Below are 21,416 nucleotides of genomic sequence, written 5' to 3'. Positions count from 1 at the left end.
GTGAGCATTAGTGGGTTTGCTTTCTGGCTTGGGATCTCATCCAATGAATATGCGTACTGATCTGGAGGAGCAGCGTTTTGAAAAATGTCATTCTGCTGCATGTTCAGTCCTTAGGTTTCCCATGACAGTGCATAAAATATGGATTAGGAACAATTTACTGAATATTCAAATTCTTAAGGGCTGGGCTTCTCAGAATTACCTCGGAAGATTTGTCTGAAGATTTTACTATATGCAGCCTGATACGTCATGTATATAGAACAAAGCAAATCTCTTGAAAGCTGCTTCAGTGATGAACGATCATGAAGCATGACAAGGTACAAAATAGCATGCTTCACAGAGGTCACTATAACTCCCCAAAAGAATTCAGTTTAGTAGACTTCTAAGTCTGCACTCTTCAAGCACAGAAGAGAATAAGAAAAATAAAGAGACAGGTGTGGAAATTATGAAGATCATTACAGACATTACATCATTATCTCTCCCTGGGTGTAATTTACTGCTTCAAATGATTAGCCTCATCATTATTTTCTTTTTATACAGAATTTTATTTAAAGACTGCAGCCTTAATTCATATAATCAATTCTTCTTAGTTACTGTATCTAGGAAAGCATATTTAAATTCTCAGTAGATTTCTATCTGAATCAAAGTATGTTTTCCAAACTATTATGACTCAGTGTAAGCACCCATATGTTTCCGAGCAACAGTTTACAGTAGATTTTAACCAGCCAATTTTGAAAACTGATTAACACATAAGATATGTAACAGTATCATCTCTACAGTTTTTCTCTTTTCAGTCACTCCTTTGTGGAATCAGCTTGGTAAAAGTTTTAATTAAAATTGCAGGAAACCACTCACATGCACTAGCAGTCCTGGGGTATATGCAAACAGCCAAGTTTATAAACTTAGCAGTGATTGTTAAATACATACCCTCTTTATTGCAAGCCTAAAACAACATACCTAGCCAAGAGTAAATGGACAATTCTCTGTGATTTCTGAAGGAAAAAAAGCACTCCCATTTGCAGATGTTCTTCTGGGAAAGATGTGAATACAAGGTATCTAAATTGTCTGTGAATTGATGATATATGAGGGCTGCTCTGAAAGTAATGTCTTCTATTTTAATACCACAATGTCAGATGGGGATAGCAGTTGGGATAGTAGAGGGTAAACCTTCCTGTTAATATCTTATTACATTTTGTTGCTGTGTGACATGTAGCAGCAGAGCAGTCTGACAAAGTAACATCTGACATGGAAGCGCACAGAAGGCAAAGGTGTGTCTCTGTGTGGAAAACTGCATCCAGTTTAACCTCTACTGCCATACAGCCAACATCTAACTCTGACATTGTTGGCCAACATAATAAAAGAGAAGGCATTACTTTTGGAGCAGCCGTCAAAGAACTGAATATTCTAGAGTCTAATATAACAATGATGCTAATACTTTCACAAAATTACAAGAAAAGACACTGACATACAATGCTTAAAATCTGTTTCTACTAGCAGGCCTATGGAGGGGTCAAAAGATTTTTACATCAATCATTTAATCCTTTTGCTCATGCAGCAGAAATTGATCTGAGAATCTGACTTCTATTTCCTCAGTAATTACCTTAGTAAGATAAAAATGTATTTTCCCAGTAAAATGTACTTTAGTATGTATTGTCATTTTACTTTGCTTTCCTTAACATGGAAATTAAATAAGTGAAATACTGTTAACATTGCCAAGTCAGGAAATTATGAAATCAGCAAGTTGCCATAGTTTCTGATAGCTCAAACCATCTTCTTTTTCACTTTTGCACTTTACTAAAACAATCTCCTAAATGAAACCTAACTATTATTGTTCAAATGAAATATATACTTATAATGTGGCAAAACTGCACTAGAAGACTGGTGCAGTTAAGATTCATGCTTCATGTCTTTGTAAATATGGGAACACATCAGGAATGCAGGAGGATGGCTATCACATTTATAACTCTGGATTCACTACACGTATGTGGTGCTGGTCTTCTAATAGCACACTGGAGTTCATGCAAACACTGTTTTTTAGACCTTCTGAATAGTTCGTTTTTCATTTTTAAATATTTTTCTTCTCCAGAATCACACTCAATCTACCAGAAAAGTCTGTCCAGTTTTTAAATACATTTACCATCAGGATGAGAAGTGTTTGTTCTATACATGTTTATTTATATACAAAATATATATGCTCCTTTCAGTTCCTCTTCCCTCAAATAAAACCTGCTAGCTCTGTTTCTAACATTGCAAAAGAAATTCCAGAGTCCTGAGTTTCTTACTTACATAACATCATCTAAAACAGCTGTGCAATGCACTTTTAAATCTCTAAATGCTCTGAAAAATTTGTCCTAAAAATAACAACCTGCTGATTATTAAAGTCTGTTCAAAATTTTTAAACCTAATTCATTTACCTCCAATGATACTGTACTGTGAGCAGACACCGACACACTCACAATGTTTGAGACAGACTGACACTCTTTGCAGGGTATTAAGGTAATCTTTTCCTGTAGTAAGAAGCTCCCTACTGGCGGCTACTATTATACTTGAGGTGATGATTAGATCCAATTTTTCAACCCTATCAAACAGTAGAAATGGAACTTGATAATTTCAATGGCAGTGTATCAGCTTGTATAGTCTCCTAGAGCAAACTGGCAAAGCCTCTTCCCCAGTGTAGTCTCCCCCCTGCCTTCCTTCCAAACCCTTGATTTGGGAAAAATGGAGAGAGATCATCTGACAAAGTTAAATAAACTACTGCTTTCTATAGTCAGGATGGGCAAATATTAGCAAAGTCTCTCTTGCCTGAAATGCAACAGCATTGCATTTTGTAACAATTTGTGAGTCTGGAGATTATTAGTGTCACTCTGAACAAATGCTATACAATGGGAGAGTACACCATACAGATGAAAAGTGAGAATAGTTTATAATGATGCAAGGACGCACTTTTAATCTGGGAACTGTGTCTGGAGAGAAGATAAGTCATCCGTATATCCTCCTTTGTAATCCAGGCATTAAGAATCAAATTTTGATGAAGTGAACAGCAATGCATTTACAACAATGATCTCAATTGATCATTGCATGCTAGGAAATACTAAGGTAGCTAAAATCATTTCAAAGATTACATTAAATCTACAAAATTTTAGTTGGAACCTGGCCTGGAACGGAAATGCTACTTCTCCAGGTTAGTGCTCCAATTAAACACAAGACAAGAGGGACATAGAGCTGCTGGAGCGGGGCCAGAAAAGGACCACAAAGATTATCAGAGAACCAGATCAGTCTCCTACAGAGACAGGCTAATGGAGCTGGGCTTGTTCAGCTTGGAGAAGACTCTGGATAGACCTCCAGTCTTCTAGTCCTTGAAGGGAGTTTATGAGGGGAGGGCCCAACTTTTACATGGTCTGATACTTACAGGACAAGAGAGAATGATTTTAAAGTAAAAGGGGAGATTTGGATTAGATGGTATTAGGATGGTGAGATGCTAGCAGAGGTTCCTCTAAGAAGCTGAGGATAACTGAAGGCATTGGGTGGGGCCCTGAGGCAGCTTGATGCAGTAGCTAGAACTAGATGATTTTTAAGGTCTCATCTAACCCAAGCCATTCTATTATAATATTACGTCCATAAGCTGTCAATCATTGTTCCTCCTATGGCCAAGGAATAATTAAAATTAAAATTTAATGATTAAAAAATATAATAATTAATGAATAAAAATTAATGAGGGGTAAAAGGAAAATATTACACAAATCACAAATTACACAGAATTAAATTACTATTATCTATTGGACAGTTAAGAAAGTAGCATTAGCAGACGTGTGTTCAAGTTGTACAGCACTATATGTCTTTTTTCTACAGGTACCAAAAGTTGTAAATATCTAAAATATCAAGTAAAGAGAAGCATTTCAGGGAAACTTTGCCTGGAAAACAAACAAACAAACAAACAAACCCATTCCCTTAGAGTATAAAACTCCAGGCTTCACTAATATCAATCACAGTGATAAGATACTGACAACACTTTTACAAAGTCTGGGAAGGAAACAAGATATCTTAATTACCTGTAGGTAGACGTTGACTAGACTTTTTACAACAAAAGTGGTTTTATGATTAATTTTTTTTATTAGGCATTTAAGCCTAACAAGAATAATCTGTGAATTATCTATATTAAAGAGATTCTTTCTGCGAGCTTGGAATCATAACAGTATCTCAGAGCATTTCTTCTGTGTCAGAAAACAACAATTTATCTTCACAGATGCTTAGATTGCCTCCTCTGCCCTTCGTAAATACAGACAAAAATAATGGTGGAAGAAGCTTTAAGACTAGGTGCACAATCTGCATTACACTGTTGTGAAAACAGTGACTCAAAAATTTGCTCATTGCGATAATGAAATATATTAGCATAAAAGAAGAGTAATTGCATAAGATAAAAGAGACAGTGTACTTAAGTTATGCAAATCAAAGACAGAACTGAAAACATAATCCTACCATTCGAGATATATCTGATTACATGTATTTGAGATCAAAGTTGGTCTTCAATTTAAGTAAAAATGATCCACAAAAGATGTCCCAGCAGGACTAGCACATTTAAAGGGCACAGCTTCTACTGTTCAGTAGATCTTTAAAAGTCTGCTGAATATTGATTTTGTTTCAGATTCAACATTAAACTACCAAGAACCTAAGTAAAGGCCAACATAACCTGATGAACTTGTATTATTCATACAGGCTCCTGGTTACAAAAGCACTTCTGCTCAACAGGTGAAATCCCACTGTAGCTTTTTATATAATTGAGAATTACCTTGGTTGTATTAAATTTACATTAAAATCATAACAACTGTTCTCTTGAGTTATTAGGCTGATAAATAAGAGGTGTTTTAGGGGTGTAAATGGCCTCTCAGCTTTTCAATTAATAAAATTTGTGTCCAAGCAAATACATCATTGAAGTTGTCAAAAGAATTGAAGATTGGACATGCTGACTGATAGCTGGGTTTTTCACTTGCACTGCTGGAGATATATCCAAATACGTTGAAAGAAGCATTTATTCAAAAATAAACCATGAACAGAAAAAATAACTGACAATTTAAATGTTTGTACTGTTGCCTGCAGGCTTTGGAGTTGATACCTTATTAGCAGTATTGTGTGGGAACTAATAAAAATACCAGCTTATACAGGAATCTTATTTTAAAGATTTAAAAATAAGGGTATTAACTAAAAACATGTGAAGATTAAACCAGTAATTTGTATGTACCTTCTTTGAATTCTCTAAATTCAGATAGACCATTCAGAACTTAGTTGATTTAACTAAAAACAGAATCAAGCCTATAATGTACAATATATTGAAAGTTATGGATTCTATTTCCCTTCTGTCCCAATAAATTAACAAGAAATACTGATAAAGCATAAAATTTAAAAAAAAAAAATTATTTAAGAAAACAAATTATTGACTTGAGAGAATCAATATGCGTACACAGAAATCCACGTAGTATGAGAGGATTAGAGATTATCACAAAGAAACAGAGCATCTACTGCTACAGTAGATAATGCAGTTAAAAACAAACAAACAAAAACAAAAACCCAATGACAACAAAAAAACACAAGCTATCTTAAATTTTCATATTGTGAGTTTTGAATCAGACATTAAGTGGCAGAAATTGGGAGGACTGAAGAAGCATAATAATTAAACATCATGCACCCTCCCATGGCTCAATCTCAAGATTTCTGTATTTAACATTTCCAGAAACAAACAAACAAAAAAGTAGAATAGTTGATCTAGTTACTAAAATTAACTACATTGCCAATGAATATTAGGATAATTAATATAGATTTGATATCTTCCTTCTGATACTATGTCTGAAAATTCAAGCTACAGGAAGGAAGGGGACAGACTCTTTAGTAGGGTCTGTGGTGGCAGAACAAGGGGAAATGGCTTCAAGCTTAAAAAATATATTTAGGTTGCATACAAGGAAGAAGTCCTTTATGGGGAGGCTGTTGAGGCAGTGGAACAAGTTGCCTAGAGATGTGGTGGATGCCTCATCCCTGGAGACTTTCAAGGCAAGGCTGGATCAAGCACTGGGCAACCTGATTTAGCTGTTCATTTCAGGGGAGTTGGACTAGATAACTTAGAAATGTCCCCTCCAACTTCTATGAAAATCTGGTTTTAGGAATCCCTATGGTTGTGACAAGTAAAATAACTGCTATGCCTCCACCAACTAGCAAAAATAGAAAAAGAAAAAAAAAAAAAAGAAGCTTTCTTAGGTGCTGTGGGTTTCTGGAGAACATATATTCTGGATTATAGTCTGACTGTAAACCTTCCCCGTCAAGTGACTTGGAAGAAGAATGATTTTAGATTGGTAGTCCTGAGCAACAAGCCTTTGAAAAAATTAAAGTGGAGATAGTTCATGAAGTTACCTTTGGGCCAGGCTGTGCAGGACAAGTTGTAAAAACAGCACTTTGGAGCCGCTTTGGAGGTGCTGGCAGAAAACCCCAGTGGAGTCTCAAGGTCAACCCCCATTGTTTTGGAATTAAGTATGCAGAGGATTCAAGACCCACTACACTCCAACTGAAAAAGTGATATTGGTAGCATATGAATGATTTTGAGCTGAATTGGAAGTGTCTGGTAACGAAGCTAAGCTGTCATGTGGCAACAAAACATAACAATACTTGCAAGAAGGTTCAGTGTCTACTGCCACATCACCAGCATTTGCCTCTGATTTCACAGGCCAACATAATAAAGTAGCAGGCATTACTTTCATGGCAGCACTCGTGTATAGTCATTAAAGTTATGGATATAGAAATTAATATTATCATTTTTTTTCTCTTCTGTCTTAGTTTTTATTTCAACCCATGAGTTGAACTTTTGTGGTTTTTTTTTTCCAGTTATCTTCCCATCCCACTGGAAGGAAGGACGTGAATGAAAGACTGTTTGCTGGTTAGCTGCTTGCCATATTAAATCATGTGGCCTCAAAAACTAATTACTTAACAAAAGCTGTATTTTGACCAAAATCTAAGACTGATCCACTATTTCTTGGTTTCTTTGCAAAGGCCTCCTTATTTTAAAAACAATGAGAAGCTATGAGTTAACAAATGTCCTGCAAAAGAATGCTGGAGGTAGTTCTACTTCTTGCCAAAAGCAAAATCACAACCAAGCAACAATCCAACCAACTCCTAAGCCATTAATGATATCAAGAATAAGTCTTCTCTTAATAATATGCTATTTTTCACTCCAAACTGAAAAACATACATGATGAAAAATATTCTTATTAAGTACTTATCTGTAGAATTGATTTTCATTTAGATTCCTTCCAAGCTGGGCATGCAAACATAAATACACTTAATTTCTGCAAACTCTTGTAATTTAGAAAATCTCACTTATCTTGCTAGCAACATAATACGAGTAAACGTGCATTTCTGTAGTCTTAAAACTGAAAATATGTACCACAAATCTTTCAGGATTGACAATGGGACTGGAAAACATACATTTTATATATTTAATTCCAATTGTTATTGGGTTAAGTAAAATCAAGCTCCCAGAGAATTCCACAAAACTAAGTTATGTCATATATTTGGTATAGGAAATGGTCATGTCTCTATTCAGCAATATTTTCAATAAATTCATATCATTACTGATACAGCTCAGATGTGGTACGCTTTTTCTAAAATACTAATATTTAAAATTTCATGCTTTTTGGGGGCTATTTCAATTCAATTAATGCCATTCAAGTTTTATAAAGCTCGGGGTTTGCACATAACTTCCTTTTCTTTTAATTGCCTCTTCAGTAAGTCACAACAGAATAGGTTAGGAAGAAAATTACTAAGCACCATGACTAAAATTTCCTGTATTTTGTAAAGGTAGGAGCTTTTGAGGATAATTCATAGTTTACATTGGAAGAGAGGAGGAGTAAGAAATATCTGAAGTTTGAGTTGATGATAATGCAGTACTGTGGCAGCTGAAGGAGATGGAACACTAGGCACAAATACTTATTTTTTCATAAAAAGAATCCCTGTTTCTAACATAATTAAATATCTCAACTGATCAGATGTACTATTTTTTGAAAACTTATCTTTACAAATTTCTTACTTGTTTGCCAAATCTGAACCATAGAAGTCACTCAAATATTAAAAATTAATCTATACTTGTGTTTTTGCTTCATATATGCTTGTATCTACTTACACTCAAGTACATGCATACACAGAGATTCCACTGTTGTGGAAGGATACATTTCAGACAAGCAGGATGGATTGTACCTTCCTATTTTTCTATCTTACCTTGACAGTGTAGCTGCTGTTTACTTTCATTTGCTCTACTGCTAGTGTTAGTGCTCCTGCTCCTCAAGCATCTCCAAGGATGAAGACATTTGCTAGAAACAATTTATAACAAAACTGTTTATCCTTCTTCCCCAGTCAGGACCAAAATCATTATCAATTTATTTATTTATTTATTTTTAAGTAGGGAAATGGTATGGGTAGCCTCATTAGCAAATCTGTTTTAGTAAAGCAATAAAATAAGGCTAGGACCTACTTTTTCTGATTAGAAAAAATAAACATCACAGATCACAAGAAATTTATGTCTGATTAGTGCTAAAAAAATAAAAAATAATTTAAAGGAGAAGGATGAGCTTACGATAATGTTTGTAAACTACATCTTCTAGAAAAAAACAAAATGATGGTAGTAATAGCAACTGAGGGCACAGAACATTACTGATAATGTCAGTATGCTCAATATAAAATAGTCCACAGTAACTGAATATTTCTTTACATTGTACTCATACGACTACGACCTGATGTTATCATTCACTCACATCACCTAACAATCTAACAACTCACACAGTCTTTTAAATTATCTAGCCTTACAACCTTCCTAAATGGAAAAGTGCTGTTATCGCTGTTTTGCAGAAAAGAAATTGATATGCAGAGGTCATCTTGTCTAAAATGCAGAAAAAAAAAAAAAGAAAAAAAAAAAGCCTACTGACCTTCCAAAATTTCGCTTCTCCTAGGCTTTGAATTCATTGCAGTGCAATAAATAAATAATTAAATAAAAGAATAAAGATGCAAATTTTAAGCACTCACACAGATCCTAGAAACAGTACCCTCTTGTCTCAAAAGTGGTATGAAATACCACTGAGAAATCTTTTATCTTTAAAGACTAACTAAGATGAATTGTTTACTCTCAACCTTACCCTTTATACCTGCCTTAGATTGGAAGAAAAAAAACATTCAAAAGGCTAGCAGATACTTGTTCAATTTCTCAGCTTTGTGCAATAATGGTTTATGTTTATTAACCCAACTTCTTAGAGAATTTAGGACAAAGTAACACATTGTTTAGGCTCGAAATTCTATGTATTCAGTATAAAAACAAATCAGTAATACATTAAATTACCAAAGATTCTTCCAAGACACTGAATGGAGCTTAGTCAAAAGGCAGAGTAGGAAGTAAAGTCTACCGTTTAAGGTCTATTGTTTGTGATGAACTGCAGAATAAATAATTAGCTCACATAAAATAATTCAGGTAATCAAGAAGACAACAAAAGCTAAAGGGTTATCCTCAAGAGAACAGTGAAAATAAAAATTTCCCTGCATAGTCTGATAACTTATGAATGAAATGGTACAGGGACCTGTAAAGATAGTCTAGTTTAATTGCCTGACCACTTCAGAAGTAACTGTAAATTACACCATATTTCTGAGAACACTGTCCCAGCCTGCTTGAATGCTGACAGCTTTGAGACATCAACTGCTTCTCGAGGAGATTCTACACTCACAATACAGAAATTTTTCATAATGTCCAGTCTATTCCATCCCTGGTGCAATTCTGTGTCATTCTCATATTGCCATTGGTTTCTGGAGCAGAGCCCAGCACCTCCCTCTACTCCCCTTCTCAGGGAGTTACAGAGAAGTGAAGCCTTTCCTCAGCTTCCTCTTCTTTAGACTGGACAACTCAAGTGTCCTCCTCTTCCTTTCACTGCTGGACATGCTTTGCAGCTCTGTTACCATATCTGATGCCCTCAAGTACCTTATTTTATATATCGTGGAGCTCAGAACTACACACAATATTTGAGGTGAGGCTATGCCAACAATGAATGTAGCTGAAGAATCATTTCTTTTGGCTAGCTAAGTCAACACTGAATTATAGTATAATCTCTAAAATATTTCTCTTAAACACTTGAATGTCCTCAAAGGGCTAAATAAAACAAAATAAAAATAAAATACAGAATGAAAAAAAAAAAAAAAAAAAAAAAAAAAAAAAAGAAGGATGAAAACCTTTACAAGGAAAACACTGAACAAAAAAGGAAAGGTATTTCTGTGGAAGTTTGTGAACAAGTATATACAAACAAATAAGTGAATTCTAATTCTATGCAGATTCTTTGCCCATTAAACCTTATTCAAAATAGCTTCCTATTTGTACAGACAAGCATTAATATTTCTCACTTGGAAATTTCAGTCTTTAAATATTTCTCTATCACTATCAGTTGTTTTTGTAATCACAGAAACATATCCAAAGGGTCTGTGAGAAAGTACATAGCCTAGATCACTACTGCAAACATTAATTAAAACTTCTGCTTAAACCTACAGTGACAGTTTGATTATTGAAATAAATAAATTGGTTGTACTTACATTTACAATGAAGTTATAGAATATGAGAATGAAACTTTTGGTGCTGAAGTACCTAGTGTTTTTTCTGTGTTTTTGTTGCTTGTTTTGCTTTTGTTTTGTTTTCCCTATGTTAACAATGTCAACGTATTCCAGTTAAGTTTTGCTGAAAAGTAATCTCGTTTACATGTGCTGAGACCATGCCATAATGTACACCAAAGGAGAGTAATAGAAGAGAACCAGAAGATGTACTTTACAAGTACACTCTCGAAAACTGAAATGCTAGATGGGACGAAATAGATTATAGGAGGTTCAGCTTTAAGCAGCTCCAATCACATTTGAAAAGGATTGTAAAATGAAGATTAAACTCTGAGGTTCTGTATATCCAGCTACAGAGAAAAAAGCAGTTCACTAGAATTAATATTCGAGAGCAAATTTTCACTTAATCTATTAAAATAAAAAAATAAAATATTATATTACATATTAAAATACTACAGAAAATATTATAAAATCAAAAATATGCAGAATATCATAGTAAAAGTTAGTTTACTGACCTTCATATAAGATCATATAAAATAGGAACCATTCACATACTTAGTATATTCAGTTATTTTATCTAAGTGTATCCTGTTTTAAGGAATAAGTGATATTGCACTAAATGTTTTGTATGAGCTGAAATTTGAGCCAAGTGTGCAATTAAGTCTCTCTCATCTTTTCACACAGAAAACCACATAGAAGAAATTGGTAATCTCAGCTTAATTGATTTTAAGTAACTTTCTCATAAAGGATGATTTCATCCTTGTCCTAGGATGTCTCCATTTCCGAAGGCTTTAGACACTTTTGACTGGACAGGAAAGTCTTATCAGGCTAGAGCTGAAAAGCATTAGATTCCAGCTGGGAATCACCCACAATTAAATCTTGGTTTATGTTAATTTACTTTGATTCCTATGTTTGTTCCAAGTTTGCACTTGGTTTATTCATTTGGAGGAATTTTAAAGCAAGGGTATATTATGCTGGATGCATCTGCAATTCCTTCTGAATTATGCAGTACAACTTGTGATCCTGAGTCGAATGTCATGCATACCAGACAGATATTCTCTATATATCCTCAGGTGGGTCCTATGTAGAAAATACACGGGAGATAAGGAGATGATTTGTGCCATCATGGTTCTCACTCCACTAAAAGATAAGGACAGGGGTGAAATGCAGAGTCCCTAACTGTAAAATGAAAAAAGATATTAATACAGTTGTACACAGATGTTTACATCTGAGTACTAAACTCAAAGTGAAAACGAGATTTACGTCTGTTATTGTTCCTGTAATATACTTATGTGGCAAAATTTCCTACACAGAACTAGTTATTGTTTTAGGCTACTGAACTCACACAAAGCATCTACGCCATGCTCACCAGGTGTCACTTCCAATACATGGATCAGAAATTACATCAAACTGCAGAAATACAGTTAAAAGTCCAGACTAACCAACAGCTGCAACCTTCGAAGTGCACAGAAATACACAAATACTGGTGCTGATTCTATCTGTAGCCAGAACAGATCTTAATGCTCCTCTAGCAGTATGAAGAATAGCTGATAAATAGCTTAAAGTCCTAAGAACAAGGTACAAAGCACATCTTGAGAGAGTGTGAATGTGGCCTTTTGCATATTCCACTGAAAAACAGTTTAGATATTCATATCAAATTTCTTTGTGTCTGTGAAAACTTGTGAAGTATTTCAAGCTATTGTTTTTCAATAAATAGGAGAAGATTTTGGAGGAAAAAAAAGTGAACAGTAGGTGCCATAGCTTAGTATAAAGTTTACTTCCCCCCAGTCCCCTCAACATACTGGTCTTCTCTATGTACAAATCCCATTAATGTAAGATAAAGATGCACTTCTTCATTCTCGTATCCGCTGCTTTTGGGTATTCTCTCCACCTTACCTTTGCAGTAAGTATTCATAACCTTTCTCATTTTCCTAAGAACAATGTTGTATTCACCTTATTTGTACTGAAGAGTCAGTGAAGCTACTCCAAAAATTAGCATACTTTCGATATGAATCAGTGTTGCAAAATACTAGCACATACTACAGAAGTGTATCTTACAAATACAGAAGCAGCATCTGCATCTTGACAGAACGTGTGGTACCTCAGATTTGGATAATCATGATATTTTTACTAAAGCATTTCTAAAACCAGATTTCTACTTCTAGGGTATATAGTAGATATAAAAAAGCGGATTCACTCTGAAATCTTCTGTGTTAAGTGTTTTGGCTCATCCTGCCATGAGAGTTTACTGGCATTTCAAAGTGCCTACATTTGATGAAAATGACAACACAAGTATCAAGGACTTTTCTTGGGGATTTTGTAGATGTGCAGTTTACTCAAAAAGAAATACCACAGATTTAAAGGAAGATTCTGATCTGGCACATACCTAGTGGAGAAACAAAGCGAGAAATTCTTTTAAGACATTTTTTATTTATATCCTAATTCTAGCAAGTGAAAAAAATAATAAAAACATTTATAGTCATTCTATACTCTTAGCATAAAATTCAGTTTTCCTTTCTACTAAAAATCATTGTGACACTTTTCATGTAGATCACTACTGAAGTGCCAAGTTCAATATTGACAGATATTTCAGTGTTACTAATGAAAATTAGCTAGGCTTCAGACCAAAAACCATTTGACCATCACCAGCTTACACCCATGCCACTGCAATTACCATTTATACTTGTATAGACTTCTGCAAGAGCACGTACTGTAGTGGCTGTTGGCAGAACTGTGCATGACAGATTGCATCCGTAAATTAACAAACCTTGTGAAATGCAGTTACTTTCTTAGCGGAACAACTGATTTGAATTCAGCTGAAGGTACAAATGAATCTCTGGCTGAAGCCCAAGAGCCAGCTTTTCTGTAAATCCCCAGATGTTTCTTGTACAATCATGATGCTGAAATTGTAATTACCAATTCCAGTGCAGGATGTTAAAACTTGTTCACTACTTCTCTTATAAGACTTTTACTTTCCTTGCGAGTTTTCATTACCTCAATCTCACTGATGAATTATAACATCCATAGTCTAATGTTCTTCCCAGTTTTTTCCAGTATTCACTTCCTACTGAATTTCTTAAAAGATTACCCTTAGTATTATTTATGTCTTAAAGATACATCAAACAGCAGTGCACTAGTTTTGTTTTTCTTTTCTATTTCAAGATTTTTTCTATAGCTTGAAGATTTGTCCTTAGAAAATTTAAGAAGGCAATTAGATCTAAACTTTTCTTGATGCTTAATTTTAAACTTTGTCAAATAAAGCAGAATCTTGATAAGTGTTTAAAGTCTAATTTATTACATAAACATTTGATGTATCAGTGGTCTAGACTGCACATTGTTGCTACAGTTGAACTTTAAAATAATACAGATTAACAGCATGCTTATACTTTGAAAGCATACTTTGTAATGAAGACTTAAAATTGTTTTGCATTGGGCAATTATTTTCATGAAGATGCTCTTAGAATCATAGAATCACCAAGGTTGGAAAAGACCTAAAAGATCACCCAGTCCAACCGTTCACCTATTCCCAATAGCTCCTACTAAACCATGTCCCTCAACACAACATCCAGTCTTTCCTTGAACACCCCCAGGGTCGGTGATTCCACCACCTCCCTGGGCAGTCCATTCCAGTGCCTGACCACCCTTTCTGAAAAGTAATACTTCCTCCCTAAAACTCCCTGAAAACAAAAAACAAACAAACAAACAAACAAAAAAAAACACTTCAAACTGGAGATAGTAATATGTATGCCTTTCTTTTTTTTCCTTTTTTTTTTTTTTTTTTTTATTTGCCAGTAGTAGTCACACTCTGTGTAGGAACAAACAAGTTGTTACTATAGGAGAGGATTGGTGTCCTAATCACAGAATGTAAAAATAGATGTGATATTTACTCCCCAGCTTGTACTTGGAAGTAAATGTAAGATTCTGAATATTCATTAATTTTCTCTATTATGCAAGATAAATTGTGAGCAATGTCTCAAAGCTATTATATTTCTCCAAAATAAACCTGTATTTTCTTTTCCAGATTCATTTTCTTTTCTTTTCTTTTTTCCCTCACAGAATACAGAAATGCTGCAAACGATAATAGGGGGGAAGAAAAAGACATCAATCTAATACAATGTAAGTCTGGTAAGTTTCATAGAGAGATGGAAAAACTACCGCTTTCTAAACTGGCTCATAAAACTGTGGAAGTTTAATTCTCTGACTTTACATCAGCTGTCACTAAAACAAAAATTGCTTTGCAATTTCTTCTTGAACATTTCCAGCACTTCTACAGTAACATGCAGATTCTGTTTTTCAGTTTGACCACTTTTGTTTTCAGATCATGAATGGTTTATCTACTTTATATGATTCATCTGCAAATATTTTACATACACATCATATCAAATACAAAGTATTCTGAAAACAAAACTGACATAAAAAAAAAAAAAAAAAGACTTTAATAGTTCTATCTCATTCCAAAATATGAAATAAATGTATCCATATTTATCAGGTAAAATAACTTTGGTAAGTAGGCTTACATCTCTTGAAATAATGTGTTCTATATTTGAGACAATTTCTGTTTCTGAATGAATATAAGAATTCCTTGATTAACCCCTACAATTTTGAGAGTGATCTGATCTGAAACAGGAAAAGGGTATAGTTATCAGTTAGTTGGGAATAACAACGACTCTGAATAGTTTTAATTATTTCTCACATTCTCTTTCACTTCTTCAAGTTATTTATAAATTCATCCCAGTCTTGAATCGTGTGCAAACTTGCTGAGGTTGCAGTCTACATGTCCAGGTCATTCATGAAGAAAATAAACACTGTTGGCCTTAGTATTGGACCCAGAAGTGTGCCATAAGTGACTGGCCTCCAGCTGGACCAACAAGCACAAAATTTTAAGCCAGCAATTCCGCCTGTTTTCAGTCTATCTCACTGCCCTCTTATTTAACATGTACTTCATTCAAAAAGAATGTGGTAGAACATAGGGTCTAAAGACATGATAATCAACGGTAGTAGTTCTCACCCACCACACTCCTCACCTTGTTGTAAAAGATTGTCAGGTTGGCCAGATATGATTTCTATTTCATAAATCCATGCTGACAGCTCCCAGCAGAATTTTTCCCACACGCGCATCCGTTGCTGTCAATACACTGAGTCTTTGGATACAAGGTAGATCTCCTAGTAAGCCTAAAACCACACTGTTCACAGTTATTTTTGGCAAAATGCATCTTTGCATTCTAAATGCCTGCAAGTAAGAGCACAGCCTGATTTGAATGAAATTCATTACAAATTATCTCAGTAGTCCCTATATCATCGTTAATAGACTGAAAGTATTTGGGGAAAGATAACATATGTACTTCACTTATACTTAATGACATACAAGGATATTTTCCCCCTAACTTCTCCTATTCCTGCCCCATTCCACTTTTTTTTTTTTTTTTTTTTTTTTCTCTACAGGCATACGCATAAATTTCTGCCTAAAGAGATAAGATAAAGAATATGTAGATTTTTCTCCTTTTCAGGTCTTTTTTTGTTCCTGGTTTGTATCATATTTTGTTTGGAAAAATGAATAGAAATCATTCTTAATTTTAAATAGGCATGGTTTTTAAGGGTTTGCTTAGCCTCTGTAAATTCCAATGGCATTATTTTAAAGTTGTTCAGGGAAAAAGAAACAAAAACAAAAATAATGTAATTTCTCAGATAGTTCACACAGTTAAAACAGCACAAAGTATACTCAGTTTCAGTGAGTATTAGAATCACATACAGGATATGATAATCACCAAAAAGAAATATCACAGTTTCAGTTAAATTTGCCCCAATGGAATACACATGCATTATATCAAGGAACTATTTCAAAATTGAAGATGCAATTGATGCCAAAACATCAACAACAAAAAACAGAATAACAGTTTCTACTTAATTAACTTCCCACATCTTTCTGAAGAAGTGTTCCCAAATCAAATTCAGTTCCTCAGGCTCATATAAAATCGAGTGGATATAGCCACTCATGACTTTATTCATGAGTTGCAATCAACAAAAATAAAGATCTTCAATAATATTAAGTCAGAATTTTCTGTATACAACCAGACATCTTCCTTGGATGAGCAACAAATCACAGTAATAATAAATGGAGTCCAGGTTGACATGAAAAAATGATGTGTTCAGAAGATAGACTTGCACAATTGGATGACCCCCAGATAAGTTTCAGTGAAGTATAGCAAATCAAGGGCAAAACCATGAATCATGAAGGTCTATCTGCTGTCAGTGAACAGTGAGTATAGCCAACTCAATTTCAGAATGACAGCCGCTACAGAGACCACCAACAAATATAAGTGACTTGTCCCTTGGCAAATCTTCTGATTAAGAAACATTTAGATCTTGTTCATAGCCAATAAATTGACACTGAGCTTTCAGTACACTGGAACTACATCATGTTGAGAGTCAAATGACTTAAGGAGCCCTTTTATTTATGCCATACTAATGGCTTTATCTTGAGTGACAGATGAAGGGTAAGGCTGAAGAATAGATATTAGAAAAATGAACTGTGGGCCATTGTAGATCTTATCAGAGAGGTATGTCACCAGTAACTGCAGAAACAAGCACTGAACTTTGCACTGAGCAGTAAAGATGGCAGACTCTTAGGTGTCTTTGCAACTTTTTGATAATACAAAAAAAGCCTCTTAATTGAGGCTTCCAGGATATCTGTACACCTCGGTAGCAACAGGATTCAAAGAATTAAATTATACTGCATGAACATGTTTTACCAGCTCCAAATCTAGCTAACAGATAGTTCCCACATAAGCACAGAATCTTTCTTAGCACCAGCTGCTGCAACCTGCTGATAATATCATTGGTCTTCCCACCTCACTCTGCCTTGTTATGCCTGTGGAAAAGTTATGAAGCCCTGACCTGCAATGCTGACAGTCCTAGAGAGAGCTCCCAGGAGTCAGTCTACAAATCACATCACTAATGCAGAGAAATACAGATGTTCCAAAATAACACTACTAAATTCATTACAGTTTGCATCAGGGGTTAATTGGGTGATATCACTTCATTGTCTCTGTTTTTTAATGGGAAATGGGTAAATGTACTTAAAGAGCAACTTTCCTTTATGAAAATAAGCAGCATGTGCATGTAAAAGAACAAATTTGGCAGTTTCAGATGTGTTTTGGATTCTACTGATTCTGACAGTTTAGTACTCCATATTATTCTGTTCATTTAGAAATAGATAAAAGACTATTCTAACTAATTTGAAGAACACTAAAATTACAAAATTCTTAAGGAAACAATAGAACATTATAGAAATAATATACACATAGGCAGTGTTCCCCATTGTAGATGCCTTTCCAATTTTGGAAGGCAGAATCTGCTCTTACTGATCAATGCTTAAAAAGTCATTTATTTAATTATGCATTGAGTGTTTTCTAAGTTGCTTTGCTTTGGTAGATATTTTGTTTGCTTGTTTTTAGAATTCAAACATTTTAACCAACATCAAAGCTATGATATTTGCACCTATTCAGAAACAACTCTACTTATTTTGTAATGTTAGCTAGTAATTAATATTTTAAGCTACTATTATAAAATAAACATTACGAGCAATGTTTTGTAACTGAATGTATGATGAATTGAAAAATCAAAGATATATGTTTATTAAAGCCTTAAAGATTCAAAATTGTTGAGGATGAGATTATTAATCTCATTATGAAATAGTTTTTCATTATCAAGAATAATATTGTTTCTCCGTCAAATATTGAAATATGGTAGTTTTACAGAAAAAAAAGGACCAATGGATTTGTCATTCATCTCATATATCCATTAACACAAGAGTGAACTAATTAAGAGAAATGGGAAGCCGTCATGATCTCATTTATGAATGTACTTGAGACATTCCGTATACAGACAAAAGATAGATTTTAACAGACTCTAAAGAATTTTCCATAAAGACACTGACGGTAAATACAATTTCTTTCTTGCCAGCTTTAGCTCTATACATACTACAATTCCTTACACATGGTTGATTGAAAAGTGTTGTAAAACTCTTCTCTAATTATAGATTATTGTATGAATTGTGAAGAGAATTTAAGAGACTTTTGTTTCTAAATCATTTATACCATACTGATAATGTTGAATAAATAGCACGAATGAGTGAAAACACCTATATCAAAACGATCTGCACTGAGTTTCTGTAGTATTTTCTTTTCCTTCTTTTCTTTATAATAACCTGCTACCACATAAGAAAATGTCTGCATTTAAACAGCATTTTAAAATGGCTTGCCTTGAAAAATTACAAGCTAGAGACATGATACAGTTCAACAAGATTGTCTGTAAAAAAATAAAAATAAAAAAAAAAAGAGAGAGAGAGAAGAAAAAAGAAAAAAGAAACCATTCTAGCTAAAAACAGAAAGGAAATAAAATCACTGACAATTTCAATACATTTTACACACATAATTCACCTTGTACTTCTAGACTTAACTACTGATGAAGAGTTCAAATGCTCCATTCTCAATGCCAACATCATTTCAAATATGAAATATAGAAGTTTTGAGTCTTGTTTTTAAGGATGATGCATTTCTTTTAAGTGGCAAGCAAAGTTTCAGGAAAAAAAATGACACGAAGGAAGATTTCGCTGTTACATATTCTCAAAACAAACCTCTATGGATTGCTAATTTAGGAGGTGTAATAATGAAACTGTGTAGTTTGAGGCTGAAGAGATCATTTATATTAGCTGCACATTAAGGGAAAAAATGATATAAAAAAACCACCTACCTTTCGGGAATTGATTTCTTTCACGTATAGTGGAAGAAGAAATTCAGATATTCCTTCAAGTCGTATTCCTTTTTTAGTGACTCTCAAATTTCCCATTCCATCCTACAATCAATAACATATACATACATTTCACTTTATGAAATAATGTTATCCAGAACAAAGTGAAAATAATAGTACCTGGCCTAATATCTAAAAGTATAAAATGAGTGCTAGGATACAAATGGTGAAGTCCCACAGAATAGCAAAGTGTAATAAATTCTTTCTTATGGTTAGCAGTCAAATCATAGTAAGGTCTGTGGTGCTGGTCAACTGAAATATGACTGAAGATACTCAGAATGTCCAGCCAATAAACAGTTTTGAGTAAAACAGAGACAAATATAATTATCCACTGGTCTAGTCTGTTTTAAAATTACTACTGTATCGTTAATTTCTTGGATCTCTGATGATTTGCATTACAAAAATACCACGAACTCTCTCTATATTTCTTTTTTTTTTTTTTTTTTTCTTTCTTTTCTGAAGTACTACCATCTGGTGCCTAGGAATGGAATTTCAGTGAGTGTATGGAAAAAGTTCACATGAACTGTTCGTGATAAAGCTTTCACTGCCCCCAGCTCTTCTGATATGGATAGGAGCTAGACAGAGGAACTAAGACATAACTCCTCACTTGGGACCTGTGGCATTTGACTGCACACCCCACTCTGGTGGTGATCTACACACATTATTCCTTGGCTGGATGTAATGCAATGGTGCAAGTGTAGATAATTTTACATATGCCTTCATTGTGGAGACGAAGCTGGATCCTGAATTACACCTGCTATGCTATTAGTTATCTCTAAAAAATGTATGCAATATTTTTTAAAGCAAACTATTTTTTGTAGTGTAATATTAGAAAACATTATGTCAGGTCACAGGAAAACATCCTACGGGAAAAAAGAAAAAAAGTTTTGTAATTAGTAGTTGCTCATCTTTACTAAGAATACTAAGGACATGTTACTAGTGAAAAGGACTTCAAAATGAAAAGTTTTGTTGTTTCTGTTTTGTTTTAATCTGGATAGAAATAAGAAACAGGCTACTCTAAAAGACTGGATGAAAAAAGCCAACAAAATGACCCAATGCACAACAAAATATATACAAATTAAAGCAGCACAGCAAAGCTTTAGCTGTACTCTTACAGTTAAAGCAATGAAATCAGTTTCAAACTTAGAGACAGGATCATTTTTCACACTGACTGAGATTCAAGATTGTACCTGTTACTATATTCTTGACAGAAGATAATTCTTCACTGTGCAGCCAGTGGAACACAATTTGACTCACTTCAGTGCAAAATTAGCAAATGTGACCTAATTGATGATTAAATGCTTAGAAGCAATTACTAAGTGTACTGCAGTAGAGAAGCAAGAACTTGTATTTCTGCTTTTGGCCATATTGTATAACCTTGACCTGCTGAGCAGTGCTACACAGCTTGATGGCAGTATCCACAGCTGATACAGCTGATGCTGGAAGAGGACACCAAAGTACCCACATTTATACTTACCTAAAGATAGTCTAGAAACTATCACGATTCCCTTTTCTAAAACAAATAATGATGCCAACATGGCAGGTATTCAATTGATACTATTGTTATCTACATCTGAAGTATGACTGTAAATAATTTAAGAGAGGAAAATAAAATGACATTGTATACAATACAATTCAACTGAAATAATTTCCCAAACTCAAGGATATAGTGTCAGACAACTTTTCAAACTACAATAGATCTGTAAAAAACGTGCTTTTGGGAATTACGCTTTCACATTTCAAGTCTGAAAGTACTTGTAGATGTCTGACTACAAAACCAGAAACTTTCAGAGCAATAAAATAAATATAACTTCACTCCAAAGCAGACAAAATACAAAATAACAAAAACTACTGCTAAGGTTACATACAATACAAAATGTACTTGCTAAAGTATTGTGGCACAAGGAGAGCTATTGCAGACTCTGTAATGGTCCATCTAATATTTAGCAACGCTTGAAAATGCTAAGCCAGTAACTGCCTTTGTGCGTGTTTGTGTGGCA

At 34.2% G+C, this 21,416-nt stretch overlaps 1 protein-coding gene across 1 annotated transcript in view; it reads right to left on the bottom strand.

Annotated features, from left to right (window-relative positions):
- The window catches only part of SGCZ (sarcoglycan zeta), a 154,036-nt gene that overhangs the window by 71,257 nt on the left and 61,363 nt on the right, over positions 1–21,416 (bottom strand). Inside the window, exon 3 of the mRNA XM_042871682.1 lies at positions 19,360–19,461. Coding sequence (XP_042727616.1) covers positions 19,360–19,461 — 102 coding nt within the window. The remainder of the gene's footprint in view (positions 1–19,359; positions 19,462–21,416) is intronic.

This window comes from Lagopus leucura, unplaced genomic scaffold (assembly GCF_019238085.1).
Source record: "Lagopus leucura isolate 7727_CA_CO unplaced genomic scaffold, USGS_WTPT01 Super-Scaffold_100004, whole genome shotgun sequence".
Classification (NCBI taxonomy): domain Eukaryota; kingdom Metazoa; phylum Chordata; class Aves; order Galliformes; family Phasianidae; genus Lagopus; species Lagopus leucura.
This window is presented reverse-complemented; position numbering and strand designations above follow the sequence as displayed.